General features: G+C 47.6%; 1 protein-coding gene across 1 annotated transcript in view; it reads left to right on the top strand.

The window, feature by feature from the left end:
* The window catches only part of LOC124038795 (collagen alpha-1(XIX) chain-like), a 238,629-nt gene that overhangs the window by 57,435 nt on the left and 165,270 nt on the right, over positions 1-15,924 (top strand). Inside the window, exon 7 of the mRNA XM_046354858.1 lies at positions 14,093-14,137. Within this exon, the coding sequence (XP_046210814.1) occupies positions 14,093-14,137 (45 nt within the window). The remainder of the gene's footprint in view (positions 1-14,092; positions 14,138-15,924) is intronic.

The following is a 15,924-nucleotide window of genomic DNA, read 5'->3' as shown; positions in this document are numbered from 1 at the left end:
GTGTTGGAAGGCGCTCAGCCAGGTTAATTTAGGTTGGAAGGGGCTCAGCCAGGTTAATTTAGGTTGGAAGGGTGTTGGAAGGTGCTCAGCCAGCTTAATTTAGGTTGGAAGGTGCTCAGCCAGGTTAATTTAGGTTGGAAGGGTGTTGGAAGGGGCTCAGCCAGGTTGATTTAGGTTGGAAGGGGCTCAGCCAGGTTAATTTAGGTTGGAAGGGGCTCAGCCAGGTTAATTTAGGTTGGAAGGGTGTTGGAAGGCGCTCAGCCAGGTTAATTTAGGTTGGAAGGGTGTTCGAAGGGGCTCAGCCAGGTTAAGTTAGGTTGGAAGGGGCTCAGCCAGGTTAATTTAGGTTGGAAGGCGCTCAGCCAGGTTAATTTAGGTTGGAAGTGGCTCAGCCAGGTTAATTTAGGTTTGGAAGAGGCTCAGCCAGGTTAATTTAGGTTGGAAGGGGCTCAGCCAGGTTAATTTAGGTTGGAAGGTGTTCAGCCAGCTTAATTTAGGTTGGAAGGTGCTCAGCCAGGTTAATTTAGGTTGGAAGGCGCTCAGCCAGGTTAATTTAGGTTGGAAGGGTGTTGGAAGGCGCTCAGCCAGGTTAATTTAGGTTGGAAGGGGCTCAGCCAGGTTAATTTAGCCAGGGTTGGAAGGGGCTCAGCCAGGTTAATTTAGGTTGAAAGGGGCTCAGCCAGGTTAATTTTTAGGGGTTGGAAGGGGCTCAGCCAGGTTAATTTAGGTTGGAAGGGGCTCAGCCAGGTTAATTTAGGTTGGAAGGGGCTCAGCCAGGTTAATTTAGGTTGGAAGGGGCTCAGCCAGGTTAATTTAGGTTGGTTAAAGGCGCTCAGCCAGGTTAATTTAGGTTGGAAGGGGCTCAGCCAGCTTAATTTAGGTTGGAAGGCGCTCAGCCAGGTTAATTTAGGTTGGAAGGGCTCAGCCAGGTTAATTTAGGTTGGAAGGGTGTTGGAAGGCGCTCAGCCAGGTTAATTTAGGTTGGAAGGGTGTTGGAAGGGGCTCAGCCAGGTTGATTTAGGTTGGAAGGGGCTCAGCCAGGTTAATTTAGGTTGGAAGGGGCTCAGTCAGGTTAATTTAGGTTGAACGGGGCTCAGCCAGGTTAATTTAGGTTGGAAGGGGCTCAGCCAGGTTAATTTAGGTTGGAAGGGGCTCAGCCAGGTTAATTTAGGTTGGAAGGGGCTCAGCCAGGTTAATTTAGGTTGGAAGGGCTCAGCCAGGTTAATTTAGGTTGGAAGGGGCTCAGCCAGGTTAATTTAGGTTGGAAGGGCTCAGCCAGGTTAATTTAGGTTGGAAGGCGCTCAGCCAGGTTAATTTTTGGAAGGGTGTTGGAAGGCGCTCAGCCAGGTTAATTTAGGTTGGAAGGGGCTCAGCCAGGTTAATTTAGGTTGGAAGGCGCTCAGCCAGGTTAATTTTATGTCGGAAGGGTGTTGGAAGGGGCTCAGCCAGGTTAATTTAGGTTGGAAGGCGCTCAGCCAGGTTAATTTAGGTTGGAAGGGTGTTGGAAGGCGCTCAGCCATGTTAATTTAGGTTGGAAGGGTGTTGGAAGGCGCTCAGCCAGGTTAATTTAGGTTGGAAGGGGCTCAGCCAGGTTAATTTAGGTTGGAAGGGTGTTGGAAGGTGCTCAGCCAGCTTAATTTAGGTTGGAAGGGGCTCAGCCAGATTAATTTAGGTTGGAAGGGTGTTGGAAGGCGCTCAGCCAGGTTAATTTAGGTTGGAAGGGGCTCAGCCAGGTTAATTTAGGTTGGAAGGCGCTCAGCCAGGTTAATTTAGGTTGGAAGTGGCTCAGCCAGGTTAATTTAGGTTTGGAAGAGGCTCAGCCAGGTTAATTTAGGTTGGAAGGGGCTCAGCCAGGTTAATTTAGGTTGGAAGGTGTTCAGCCATCTTAATTTAGGTTGGAAGGTGCTCAGCCAGGTTAATTTAGGTTGGAAGGCGCTCAGCCAGGTTAATTTAGGTTGGAAGGGTGTTGGAAGGCGCTCAGCCAGGTTAATTTAGGTTGGAAGGGTGTTGGAAGGGGCTCAGCCAGGTTGATTTAGGTTGGAAGGGGCTCAGCCAGGTTAATTTAGGTTGGAACGGGCTCAGCCAGGTTAATTTAGGTTGGAAGGGGCTCAGCCAGCTTAATTTAGGTTGGAAGGCGCTCAGCCAGGTTAATTTAGGTTGGAAGGGCGCTCAGCCAGGTTAATTTAGGTTGGAAGGGTGTTGGAAGGGCTCAGCCAGGTTAATTTAGGTTGGAAGGGTGTTGGAAGGGGCTCAGCCAGGGATTTAGGTTGGAAGGGGCTCAGCCAGGTTAATTTAGGTTGGAAGGGGCTCAGTCAGGTTAATTTAGGTTGAACGGGGCTCAGCCAGGTTAATTTAGGTTGGAAGGGGCTCAGCCAGGTTAATTTAGGTTGGAAGGGGCTCAGCCAGGTTAATTTAGGTTGGAAGGGGCTCAGCCAGGGAAGGGCGCTCAGCCAGGTTAATTTAGGTTGGAAGGGGCTCAGCCAGGTTAATTTAGGTTGGAAGGGGCTCAGCCAGGTTAATTTAGGTTGGAAGGCGCTCAGCCAGGTTAATTTAGGTTGGAAGGGTGTTGGAAGGCGCTCAGCCAGGTTAATTTAGGTTGGAAGGGGCTCAGCCAGGTTAATTTAGGTTGGAAGGCGCTCAGCCAGGTTAATTTTATGTCGGAAGGGTGTTGGAAGGGGCTCAGCCAGGTTAATTTAGGTTGGAAGGCGCTCAGCCAGGTTAATTTAGGTTGGAAGGGTGTTGGAAGGCGCTCAGCCATGTTAATTTAGGTTGGAAGGGTGTTGGAAGGCGCTCAGCCAGGTTAATTTAGGTTGGAAGGGGCTCAGCCAGGTTAATTTAGGTTGGAAGGGGCTCAGCCAGATTAATTTAGGTTGGAAGGGTGTTGGAAGGCGCTCAGCCAGGTTAAGTTAGGTTGGAAGGGGCTCAGCCAGGTTAATTTAGGTTGGAAGGCGCTCAGCCAGGTTAATTTAGGTTGGAAGTGGCTCAGCCAGGTTAATTTAGGTTTGGAAGAGGCTCAGCCAGGTTAATTTAGGTTGGAAGGGGCTCAGCCAGGTTAATTTAGGTTGGAAGGTGTTCAGCCAGCTTAATTTAGGTTGGAAGGCGCTCAGCCAGGTTAATTTAGGTTGGAAGGCGCTCAGCCAGGTTAATTTAGGTTGGAAGGGTGTTGGAAGGCGCTCAGCCAGGTTAATTTAGGTTGGAAGGGTGTTGGAAGGGGCTCAGCCAGGTTGATTTAGGTTGGAAGGGGCTCAGCCAGGTTAATTTAGGTTGGAAGGGGCTCAGTCAGGTTAATTTAGGTTGAAAGGGGCTCAGCCAGGTTAATTTAGGTTGGAAGGGGCTCAGCCAGGTTAATTTAGGTTGGAAGGGGCTCAGCCAGGTTAATTTAGGTTGGAAGGGGCTCAGCCAGGTTAATTTAGGTTGGAAGGGGCTCAGCCAGGTTAATTTAGGTTGGAAGGCGCTCAGCCAGGTTAATTTAGGTTGGAAGGGGCTCAGCCAGGTTAATTTAGGTTGGAAGGGGCTCAGCCAGGTTAATTTAGGTTGGAAGGGGCTCAGCCAGGTTAATTTAGGTTGGAAGGTGCTCAGCCAGGTTAATTTAGGTTGGAAGGGGCTCAGCCAGGTTAATTTAGGTTGGAAAGGGCTCAGCCAGGTTAATTTATGTTGGAAGGGGCTCAGCCAGGTTAATTTAGGTTGGAAGGCGCTCAGCCAGGTTAATTTAGGTTGGAAGGGTGTTGGAAGGGGCTCAGCCAGGTTAATTTAGGTTGGAAGGGGCTCAGCCAGGTTAATTTAGGTTGGAAGGCGCTCAGCCAGGTTAATTTAGGTTGGAAGGGTGTTGGAAGGGGCTCAGCCAGGTTAATTTAGGTTGGAAGGGGCTCAGCCAGGTTAATTTAGGTTGGAAGGCGCTCAGCCAGGTTAATTTTATGTCGGAAGGGTGTTGGAAGGGGCTCAGCCAGGTTAATTTAGGTTGGAAGGCGCTCAGCCAGGTTAATTTAGGTTGGAAGGGTGTTGGAAGGCGCTCAGCCATGTTAATTTAGGTTGGAAGGGTGTTGGAAGGCGCTCAGCCAGGTTAATTTAGGTTGGAAGGGGCTCAGCCAGGTTAATTTAGGTTGGAAGGGTGTTGGAAGGTGCTCAGCCAGCTTAATTTAGGTTGGAAGGTGCTCAGCCAGGTTAATTTAGGTTGGAAGGGTGTTGGAAGGGGCTCAGCCAGGTTGATTTAGGTTGGAAGGGGCTCAGCCAGGTTAATTTAGGTTGGAAGGGGCTCAGCCAGATTAATTTAGGTTGGAAGGGTGTTGGAAGGCGCTCAGCCAGGTTAATTTAGGTTGGAAGGGTGTTCGAAGGGGCTCAGCCAGGTTAAGTTAGGTTGGAAGGGGCTCAGCCAGGTTAATTTAGGTTGGAAGGCGCTCAGCCAGGTTAATTTAGGTTTGGAAGAGGCTCAGCCAGGTTAATTTAGGTTGGAAGGGGCTCAGCCAGGTTAATTTAGGTTGGAAGGGCTCAGCCAGGTTAATTTAGGTTGGAAGGTGTTCAGCCAGGTTAATTTAGGTTGGAAGGTGCTCAGCCAGGTTAATTTAGCCAGGTTAATTTAGGTTGGAAGGGTGTTGGAAGGCGCTCAGCCAGGTTAATTTAGGTTGGAAGGGTGTTGGAAGGGGCTCAGCCAGGTTGATTTAGGTTGGAAGGGGCTCAGCCAGGTTAATTTAGGTTGGAAGGGGCTCAGCCAGGTTAATTTAGGTTGGAAGGGGCTCAGCCAGGTTAATTTAGGTTGGAAGGGGCTCAGCCAGGTTAATTTAGGTTGGAAGGGGCTCAGCCAGGTTAATTTAGGTTGGAAGGGGCTCAGCCAGGTTAATTTAGGTTGGAAGGGGCTCAGCCAGGTTAATTTAGGTTGGAAGGCGCTCAGCCAGGTTAATTTAGGTTGGAAGGGGCTCAGCCAGGTTAATTTAGGTTGGAAGGCGCTCAGCCAGGTTAATTTAGGTTGGAAGGCGCTCAGCCAGGTTAATTTAGGTTGGAAGGGTGTTGGAAGGCGCTCAGCCAGGTTAATTTAGGTTGGAAGGGTGTTGGAAGGGGCTCAGCCAGGTTGATTTAGGTTGGAAGGGGCTCAGCCAGGTTAATTTAGGTTGGAAGGGGCAGTCAGGTTAATTTAGGTTGAAGGGGCTCAGCCAGGTTAATTTAGGTTGGAAGGGGCTCAGCCAGGTTAATTTAGGTTGGAAGGGGCTCAGCCAGGTTAATTTAGGTTGGAAGGGGCTCAGCCAGGTTAATTTAGGTTGGAAGGGCTCAGCCAGGTTAATTTAGGTTGGAAGGGGCTCAGCCAGGTTAATTTAGGTTGGAAGGGGCTCAGCCAGGTTAATTTAGGTTGGAAGGCGCTCAGCCAGGTTAATTTAGGTTGGAAGGGTGTTGGAAGGCGCTCAGCCAGGTTAATTTAGGTTGGAAGGGGCTCAGCCAGGTTAATTTAGGTTGGAAGGCGCTCAGCCAGGTTAATTTTATGTCGGAAGGGTGTTGGAAGGGGCTCAGCCAGGTTAATTTAGGTTGGAAGGCGCTCAGCCAGGTTAATTTAGGTTGGAAGGGTGTTGGAAGGCGCTCAGCCATGTTAATTTAGGTTGGAAGGGTGTTGGAAGGCGCTCAGCCAGGTTAATTTAGGTTGGAAGGGGCTCAGCCAGGTTAATTTAGGTTGGAAGGGTGTTGGAAGGTGCTCAGCCAGCTTAATTTAGGTTGGAAGGGGCTCAGCCAGATTAATTTAGGTTGGAAGGGTGTTGGAAGGCGCTCAGCCAGGTTAAGTTAGGTTGGAAGGGGCTCAGCCAGGTTAATTTAGGTTGGAAGGCGCTCAGCCAGGTTAATTTAGGTTGGAAGTGGCTCAGCCAGGTTAATTTAGGTTTGGAAGAGGCTCAGCCAGGTTAATTTAGGTTGGAAGGGGCTCAGCCAGGTTAATTTAGGTTGGAAGGTGTTCAGCCAGCTTAATTTAGGTTGGAAGGTGCTCAGCCAGGTTAATTTAGGTTGGAAGGCGCTCAGCCAGGTTAATTTAGGTTGGAAGGGTGTTGGAAGGCGCTCAGCCAGGTTAATTTAGGTTGGAAGGGTGTTGGAAGGGGCTCAGCCAGGTTGATTTAGGTTGGAAGGGGCTCAGCCAGGTTAATTTAGGTTGGAAGGGGCTCAGCCAGGTTAATTTAGGTTGGAAAGCAGGTTAATTTAGGTTGGAAGGCGCTCAGCCAGGTTAATTTAGGTTGGAAGGCGCTCAGCCAGGTTAATTTAGGTTGGAAGGGTGTTGGAAGGCGCTCAGCCAGGTTAATTTAGGTTTTAGGTTGATTTAGGTTGGAAGGTTGGGGGCTCAGCCAGGTTAATTTAGGTTGGAAGGGGCTCAGCCAGGTTAATTTAGGTTGGAAGGGGCTCAGCCAGGTTAATTTAGGTTGGAAGGGGCTCAGCCAGGTTAATTTAGGTTGGAAGGGGCTCAGCCAGGTTAATTTAGGTTGGAAGGGCTCAGCCAGGTTAATTTAGGTTGGAAGGCGCTCAGCCAGGTTAATTTAGGTTGGAAGGGTGTTGGAAGGCGCTCAGCCAGGTTAATTTAGGTTGGAAGGGTGTTGGAAGGCGCTCAGCCAGGTTAATTTAGGTTGGAAGGGGCTCAGCCAGGTTAATTTAGGTTGGAAGGGGGCTCAGCCAGATTAATTTAGGTTGGAAGGGGTTTCAGCCAGGTTAAGTTAGGTTGGAAGGGGCTCAGCCAGGTTAATTTAGGTTGGAAGGGCTCAGCCAGGTTAATTTAGGTTGGGTGGCTCAGCCAGGTTAATTTAGGTTTGGAAGGGCTCAGCCAGGTTAATTTAGGTTGGAAGGGGCTCAGCCAGGTTAATTTAGGTTGGAAGGGGTTCAGCCAGCTTAATTTAGGTTGGAAGGGCTCAGCCAGGTTAATTTAGGTTGGAAGGCGCTCAGCCAGGTTAATTTAGGTTGGAAGGGTGTTGGAAGGCGCTCAGCCAGGTTAATTTAGGTTGGAAGGGTGTTGGAAGGGGCTCAGCCAGGTTGATTTAGGTTGGAAGGGGCTCAGCCAGGTTAATTTAGGTTGGAAGGGGCTCAGTCAGGTTAATTTAGGTTGAACGGGGCTCAGCCAGGTTAATTTAGGTTGGAAGGGGCTCAGCCAGGTTAATTTAGGTTGGAAGGGGCTCAGCCAGGTTAATTTAGGTTGGAAGGGGCTCAGCCAGGTTAATTTAGGTTGGAAGGCGCTCAGCCAGGTTAATTTAGGTTGGAAAGCCAGGTTAATTTAGGTTGGAAGGGGCTCAGCCAGGTTAATTTAGGTTGGAAGGGGCTCAGCCAGGTTAATTTAGGTTGGAAGGCGCTCAGCCAGGTTAATTTAGGTTGGAAGGGTGTTGGAAGGCGCTCAGCCAGGTTAATTTAGGTTGGAAGGGTGTTGGAAGGCGCTCAGCCAGGTTAATTTAGGTTGGAAGGGGCTCAGCCAGGTTAATTTAGGTTGGAAGGGGCTCAGCCAGATTAATTTAGGTTGGAAGGGTGTTGGAAGGCGCTCAGCCAGGTTAAGTTAGGTTGGAAGGGGCTCAGCCAGGTTAATTTAGGTTGGAAGGCGCTCAGCCAGGTTAATTTAGGTTGGAAGTGGCTCAGCCAGGTTAATTTAGGTTTGGAAGAGGCTCAGCCAGGTTAATTTAGGTTGGAAGGGGCTCAGCCAGGTTAATTTAGGTTGGAAGGTGTTCAGCCAGCTTAATTTAGGTTGGAAGGTGCTCAGCCAGGTTAATTTAGGTTGGAAGGCGCTCAGCCAGGTTAATTTAGGTTGGAAGGGTGTTGGAAGGCGCTCAGCCAGGTTAATTTAGGTTGGAAGGGTGTTGGAAGGGGCTCAGCCAGGTTGATTTAGGTTGGAAGGGGCTCAGCCAGGTTAATTTAGGTTGGAAGGGGCTCAGTCAGGTTAATTTAGGTTGAAAGGGGCTCAGCCAGGTTAATTTAGGTTGGAAGGGGCTCAGCCAGGTTAATTTAGGTTGGAAGGGGCTCAGCCAGGTTAATTTAGGTTGGAAGGGGCTCAGCCAGGTTAATTTAGGTTGGAAGGGGCTCAGCCAGGTTAATTTAGGTTGGAAGGCGCTCAGCCAGGTTAATTTAGGTTGGAAGGGGCTCAGCCAGCTTAATTTAGGTTGGAAGGCGCTCAGCCAGGTTAATTTAGGTTGGAAGGCGCTCAGCCAGGTTAATTTAGGTTGGAAGGGTGTTGGAAGGCGCTCAGCCAGGTTAATTTAGGTTGGAAGGGTGTTGGAAGGGGCTCAGCCAGGTTGATTTAGGTTGGAAGGGGCTCAGCCAGGTTAATTTAGGTTGGAAGGGGCTCAGTCAGGTTAATTTAGGTTGAAAGGGGCTCAGCCAGGTTAATTTAGGTTGGAAGGGGCTCAGCCAGGTTAATTTAGGTTGGAAGGGGCTCAGCCAGGTTAATTTAGGTTGGAAGGGGCTCAGCCAGGTTAATTTAGGTTGGAAGGGGCTCAGCCAGGTTAATTTAGGTTGGAAGGCGCTCAGCCAGGTTAATTTAGGTTGGAAGGGGCTCAGCCAGGTTAATTTAGGTTGGAAGGGGCTCAGCCAGGTTAATTTAGGTTGGAAGGGTGTTGGAAGGCGCTCAGCCAGGTTAATTTAGGTTGGAAGGGTGTTGGAAGGCGCTCAGCCAGGTTAATTTAGGTTGGAAGGGTGTTGGAAGGCGCTCAGCCAGGTTAATTTAGTTTGGCCTATTTACTTGTTTTTAGAACATTCTCTTGCCTGTCCCCTCTGTTCCCTCCCCGTCCGTGCTAATATTAGGTTCAAGTTGTTATTTAAAGCTAGCATGTGATATTTAAGGGTAAAGGGGACACCTGAGAAGACAGAATGTCTTGTATGCATGACTGCCATGTGAGCGAGTATCGTTGTTCTGATACTAGAACTAACTAGGGGGCCTGGCTCAGAGGAAGACTACAGCCATGTAACCGTGCCCTAAGCAATCCACGTTCCACATGTATATGTCCTCAGCTTGTACAGTCATAGACGTATCAGGTGACAGAGAAAGAACACGTCTGGTGGCTCCGTAGAGACGATGACTGCAGCTCTATATCATCCCATCTGTTGTTTTTATGTGTTGAAGTATTAAATATAACCTTTGCAATAAGGTACGCTTCCTCTGAGTGTTGCTCTACTGTAAAATCTGAGATTTACACTTACAGTCAGTGATATCAAGTGTCAATTAGGACGTTTCCCTCTAGACTTTCTCACTGTGGTCAGCCTTTCGGTGTGGTTTCTGGAACTCAGTGGGTAGAGCATGGTGATTGTAATGTTAGGATTGTGGGTTTGATTCCGGGGGCCACCCCATACAAAAACATGTTTGCAGGTAATGACTGTAAATCGCTTTGGATTAAAGCTTCTGCTAAATGTTAAGTCTACATCTGAACACTAATGATCAGGTTGTTTTCCTATAGACGTTCACACAAGGATCAGCCTCACAACCTAAGGTTATGGGTGATGTTCAGCTATGGAGGTGAATCGCTGAGCCAATGGAAACATTGTAAACAACATTTTCTGCAGTAACCTCTGTGGTATTCGTTGGGCCTGGCCACTCTAGATATCTGTTACCCTTACGGGATCTGGTTCCAACGCAGCTTTGAAGGCAGTTTCCACTCACATGACACAAATCGCATACCTAAACGGCAACCTATTCCCTATGTAGTGCACAACTTTTGACCAGGGCCAGTAGGGTTGACCAGGGCCCATAGGGCTCTAGTCAAAGTAGGGCACTATGTGGGGAACAGGGTGCCATTAGGAACGCAGACACAACGGACAAGACAAACCCCTTACTGTAACTCTAACGGTGCATCTCTTAGTCTCTCCACACATGACAAAACTTCACCCTTCTTGTCTAAAGTGCTATTACCACCAGCCAGGCAGCCACTCTGGTTAGAAAGTGGCAGAGCGTGCGCCATAAATGGGACCCTATTCCCTATGCCGTGCACTACTTTAGTCCAGAGCACAATAAAGCAAATAGGTTGCCATTTGGGACTCAGGCAGCAAGTAAGTAAACATAATTAGTCTGCTGTCTTGAGAAATTCCCCTGCTACTCTCTCTCTCTCTCTCTCTCTCTCTCTCTCTCTCTCTCTCTCTCTCTCTCTCTCTCTCTCTCTCTCTCTCTCTCTCTCTCTCTCTCTCTCTCTCTCTCTCTCTCTCTCTCTCTCTCTCTCCTCTGCTGCTCTCTCTCTCTGTCTCTCTCTCTCTGTCTCTCTCTCTCTCTCCCTCTCTCTCTCTCTCTCTCCTCTGCTGCTCTCTCTCTCTGTCTCTCGCTCTGTCTCTCTGTCTCTCTCTCTCTCTCTGTCTCTCTCTCCTCTGCTGCTCTCTCTCTCTCTCTCTCTCTCCTCTGCTGCTCTCTCTCTCTCTCTCTCTCTCTCTCTCTCTCTCTCTCTCTCTCTCTCTCTCTCTCTCTCTCTCTCTCTCTCTCTCTCTCTCTCTCTCTCTCTCTCTCTCTCTCTCTCCTACTCTCTCTCTAGCCCCACTTCTCCCTCCCCACCATCTCCCTCACTCTCCCCTCCCTTCTTCCCTCCCTCTCTGTCTCTCTCTCCTCCTCCCCTCTGTTTATTTGCTAGCTGAAGCGGTAGATGTAGAGTGTGTACTGGGGAGCTGCCAGATTGTGTTGTTGTGGCCTGGGCGCTGTCGGAGCGAGGAAGGCACAGGGCTGTGTGTGTGTTGTGGCCTGGGCGCTGTCGGAGCGAGGGAGGCGCAGTGCTGTGTGTGTTGTGGCCTGGGTGCTGTCGGAGCGAGGAAGGCGCAGTGCCACGTGTGTGGGTATATGTAGGTGTGTGCATGTGTGTGTTGTAACCCGGGCACTGTCAGAGCGAAGGAGTCACAGTGCCATGTGTGTAGGTATGTGTGTGTAGGTATGTGTGTGTAGGTATATGTGTGTAGGTATTGTGGCCTGGGCGCTGTAGGAGCGAGGAAGGCGCAGTGCCACGTGTGTGGGTGTGTGTAGGTATGTGTGTGTAGGTATTGTAGCCCGGGCGCTGTCGGAGGGAAGGAGGCACAGCGCCATGTGTGTGGGTGTAGGTATTGTGGCCTGGGCGCTGTCTGAGCGAGGGAGGCACAGCGCCGTGTGTAATTAGCAAGGCTAGCGTACACAGCTCCCTGTAGTGTCTCACACTGTGCTGCTGCAGGAGAGACAGAGAGGAGAGAGACTGAGCAGAGTAGACCTGGGTTCAAATACTACTTGAAATCATTTCAAATACCAGGTATTTAATTTGCCTGGTGATATGTAACCAATGTAACCAACTGTAAACCCTAAAGTCAGCGCTAGAGTCAGTGCTAGAGTGAAGACTCAAAGCCTCCCATCCCTCCCTGCCTGCCTGTCATAAGGCCCAAGAGCACTGAGCAGAGGCTAACAAGAGTTGTCTCTCCAGCTCCCTCTCTCTCTCTCTTCCTGCCTAGATATGTGGTCTGAGCCCAAGCCTCTAAGCAAGGAGGCAGAGATATCATGGTCTTTTGCTGGTCTGATCTTAGGGAGACAGGACAGAGATATCATGGTCTTTACTGGTCTGATCCTAGGGAGACAGGACAGAGATATCATGGTCTTTACTGGTCTGATCCTAGGGAGACAGGACAGAGATATCATGGTCTTTACTGGTCTGATCTTAGGGAGACAGGACAGAGATATCATGGTCTTTACTGGTCTGATCTTAGGGAGACAGGACAGAGATATCATGGTCTTTACTGGTCTGATCCTAGGGAGACAGGACAGAGATATCATGGTCTTTACTGGTCTGATCTTAGGGAGACAGGACAGAGATATCATGGTCTTTACTGGTCTGATCCTAGGGAGACAGGACAGGGAAGGATAAAGGTCCAGCCTCCGCCTCTCTCTTCTCCGATCCCTCTCTGCATCTCTTTCTAACTGGGTTACTCTGAGGGAGACGGGACAGAGGAGGGAAGAGAGGAAATCAGAGGGAAATGAAGGGAGAGTAAAAGGGAGGAAAAGGTTCACTCTCTCCCTAAAGACATCATTATCTTCAGCAGACAGCAGAGAGGGAGAGAGGGGACCTTTCTCTAAAGATCAACAACATACATCATTTAGAAGTGGTGGGGTTAGGCCGGTGTAGGCCGTGATTGTGAGTCCCACAGGGCGGTGCACAACTGGCCCGGCGTCGTCTTCAGGGTTAGGCCGGTGTAGGCCGTGATTGTGAGTCCCACAGGGCGGTGCACAACTGGCCCGGCTTCGTCTGGGTTAGGCCGGTGTAGGCCGTGATTGTGAGTCCCACAGGGCGATGCACAACTGGCCCGGCGTCGTCCGGGTTAGGCCGGTGTAGGCCGTGATTGTGAGTCCCATAGGGCGGCGCACAACTGGCCCAGCGTCGTCTGGGTTAGGCCGGTGTAGGCCGTAATTGTAAATAAGGATTTGTTTTTAACGAACTTGCCTAGTTAAAAAAAAGTTAATTAAAAAAAATATATATTTTTAAATGTCCCTCACAGTGCATGGTTCTAGTCTGTTATAGCACAGTTTAATCCACTACAAACTAAAGACATTCTGTTCAATCCATGGTCAGTTCAGGTACTGTGATGAGAAAAATCCCTTGACACACGTTTGTTGTTAATAACCTGGTTTATGGTCTGGATTATTTGAATGGCTTATGAGATCAGTACATGATCAAGTGTCAAAATGTTTTCTACCTTAACTATAAACCTATAGAATACCGTGACTATAAACCTATAGAATACCCCTATAACTATTAACCTATAGAATACCCCTATAACTATTAACCTATAGAATACCGTGACTATAAACCTGTTGTCACGATCGTTATAAGGAGTGGACCAAGATGCAGTGTGGTATGTTTCCATCCTTTTATTAGGATGAGAAACTCAAAGAACAAAAACAATAAAGCAAAAAAATGAAAAATAAACCTATAGAATACCACCATCACTATTAACCTATGGAATACCACCATCACTATAAACCTATAGAATACCACTATAAATCTATAGAATACCACTATAAACCTATAGAATACCACCATAACTATAAACCTATAGAATACCCCTATAACTATAAACCTATAGAATACCACTATAAATCTATAGAATACCACTATAAACCTATAGAATACCACTATAACTATAAACCTATAGAATACCACTATAACCCTATAGAATACCCCTATAACTATAAACCTATAGAATACCACTATAAATCTATAGAATACCACTATAAACCTATAGAATACCACTATAACTATAAACCTATAGAATACCACTATAACCCTATAGAATACCACTATAACTATAAACCTATAGAATACCAATATAAACCTATATAATACCACAATAACTATAAACCTATAGAATACCACTATAAACATATAGAATACCACCATAAACCTACAGAATACCACCATTGCTATTAACCTATAGAATACCACCATAACTATACACCTGCAGAATACCACTATAAACGTATAGAATACCACCATCACTATAAACTTATAGAATACCACTATAAACCTATAGAATACCACTATAAACCGAAAGAATACCACTATAAACCATAGAATACCACTATAAACCTATAGAATACCACTATAAACCGAAAGAATACCACTATAAACCGAAAGAATACCACTATAAACTTATAGAATACCACTATAAACCTATAGAATACCACTATAAACCTATAGAATACCACTATAAACCGAAAGAATACCACTATAAACCTATAGAATACCACTATAAACCGAAAGAATACCACTATAAACCTATAGAATACCACTATAAACCGAAAGAATACCACTATAAACCTATAGAATACCACTATAAACCGAAAGAATACCACTATAAACCTATAGAATACCACTATAAACCGAAAGAATACCACTATAAACCTATAGAATACCACTATAAACCTATAGAATACCACCATAACTATACACCTATAGTTGACAACAGAAAGGTGTCTAATGTATTTGTTCTTTATTGACCACAGAAAGGTGTCTGTCTTTGATATTTTTTTGACAACAGAAAGGTGTCTAATGTCTTTGATCTTTATTGACAACATAAAGGTGTCTGTCTTTGATCTTTATTGACAACAGAAAGGTGTCTAATGTCTTTGATCTTTATTGACAACATAAAGGTGTCTGAAGTATTTGTTTGTTCCCAGGGTTTGAAAGGAGACTCAGGTCCTATTGGCCCCAAAGGTGATCAAGTAAGTCATAATCCTCATCTATGGTTTGGTTTTAAACATTAGTAAATAGCATGAGCTGATGCACACCCCAAACTGTTTTGTAGAGGGGCTGACTAACAAACAGTAAACTGTATGCTAGGTGCTGACTAACAGACAGTACACTGTATGCTAGGTGCTGACTAACAGAGAGTCAACTGTAGGCTAGGTACTGACTAACAGAGAGTCAACTGTAGGCTAGGTGCTGACTAACAGAGAGTCAACTGTAGGCTAGGTGCTGACTAACAGAGAGTCAACTGTAGGCTAGGTGCTGACTAACAGAGAGTCAACTGTAGGCTAGGTGCTGACTAACAGAGAGTCAACTGTAGGCTAGGTGCTGACTGTAGGCTAGGTGCTGACTAACAGAGAGTCAACTGTAGGCTAGGTGCTGACTAACAGAGAGTCAACTGTAGGCTAGGTGCTGACTAACAGAGAGTAAACTGTAGGCTAGGTGCTGACTAACAGAGAGTAAACTGTAGGCTAGGTGCTGACTAACAGAGAGTCAACTGTAGGCTAGGTGCTGACTGTAGGCTAGGTCCTGACTGTAGGCTAGGTGCTGACTGTAGGCTAGGTGCTGACTAACAGAGAGTCAACTGTAGGCTAGGTGCTGACTAACAGAGAGTCAACTGTAGGCTAGGTGCTGACTAACAGAGAGTCAACTGTAGGCTAGGTGCTGACTAACAGAGAGTAAACTGTAGGCTAGGTGCTGACTGTAGGCTAGGTGCTGACTGTAGGCTAGGTGCTGACTGTAGGCTAGGTGCTGACTATAGGCTAGGTGCTGACTGTAGGCTAGGTGCTGACTAACAGAGAGTCAACTGTAGGTTAGGTGCTGACTGTAGGCTAGGTGCTGACTAACAGAGAGTCAACTGTAGGCTAGGTGCTGACTGTAGGCTAGGTGCTGACTAACAGAGAGTCAACTGTAGGCTAGGTGCTGACTAACGGAGAGTCAACTGTAGGCTAGGTGCTGACTAACAGAGAGTCAACTGTAGGCTAGGTGCTGACTAACAGAGTCAACTGTAGGTTAGGTGCTGACTGTAGGCTAGGTGATGACTAACAGAGAGTCAACTGTAGGCTAGGTGCTGACTGTAGGCTAGGTGCTGACTAACAGAGAGTCAACTGTAGGCTAGGTGCTGACTAACGGAGAGTCAACTGTAGGCTAGGTTCTGACTAACAGAGAGTCAACTGTAGGCTAGGTGCTGACTGTAGGCTAGGTGCTGACTAACAGAGAGTCAACTGTAGGCTAGGTGCTGACTAACGGAGAGTCAACTGTAGGCTAGGTGCTGACTAACAGAGAGTCAACTGTAGGCTAGGTGCTGACTAACAGAGAGTCAACTGTAGGCTAGGTGCTGACTAACAGAGAGTCAACTGTAGGCTAGGTGCTGACTAACAGAGAGTCAACTGTAGGCTAGGTGCTGACTAACGGAGAGTCAACTGTAGGCTAGGTGCTGACTAACAGAGAGTCAACTGTAGGCTAGGTGCTGACTAACAGAGAGTCAACTGTAGGCTAGGTGCTGACTAACGGAGAGTCAACTGTAGGCTAGGTGCTGACTAACAGAGAGTCAACTGTAGGCTAGGTGCTGACTAACAGAGAGTCAACTGTAGGCTAGGTGCTGACTAACAGAGAGTCAACTGTAGGCTAGGTGCTGACTAACGGAGAGTCAACTGTAGGCTAGGTGCTGACTAACAGAGAGTCAACTGTAGGCTAGGTGCTGACTAACAGAGAGTCAACTGTAGGCTAGGTGCTGACTGTAGGCTAGGTGCTGACTAACAGA

This window comes from Oncorhynchus gorbuscha, linkage group LG06, assembly GCF_021184085.1.
Source record: "Oncorhynchus gorbuscha isolate QuinsamMale2020 ecotype Even-year linkage group LG06, OgorEven_v1.0, whole genome shotgun sequence".
In the NCBI taxonomy this organism is placed as follows: Eukaryota; Metazoa; Chordata; class Actinopteri; order Salmoniformes; family Salmonidae; genus Oncorhynchus; species Oncorhynchus gorbuscha.
This window is presented reverse-complemented; position numbering and strand designations above follow the sequence as displayed.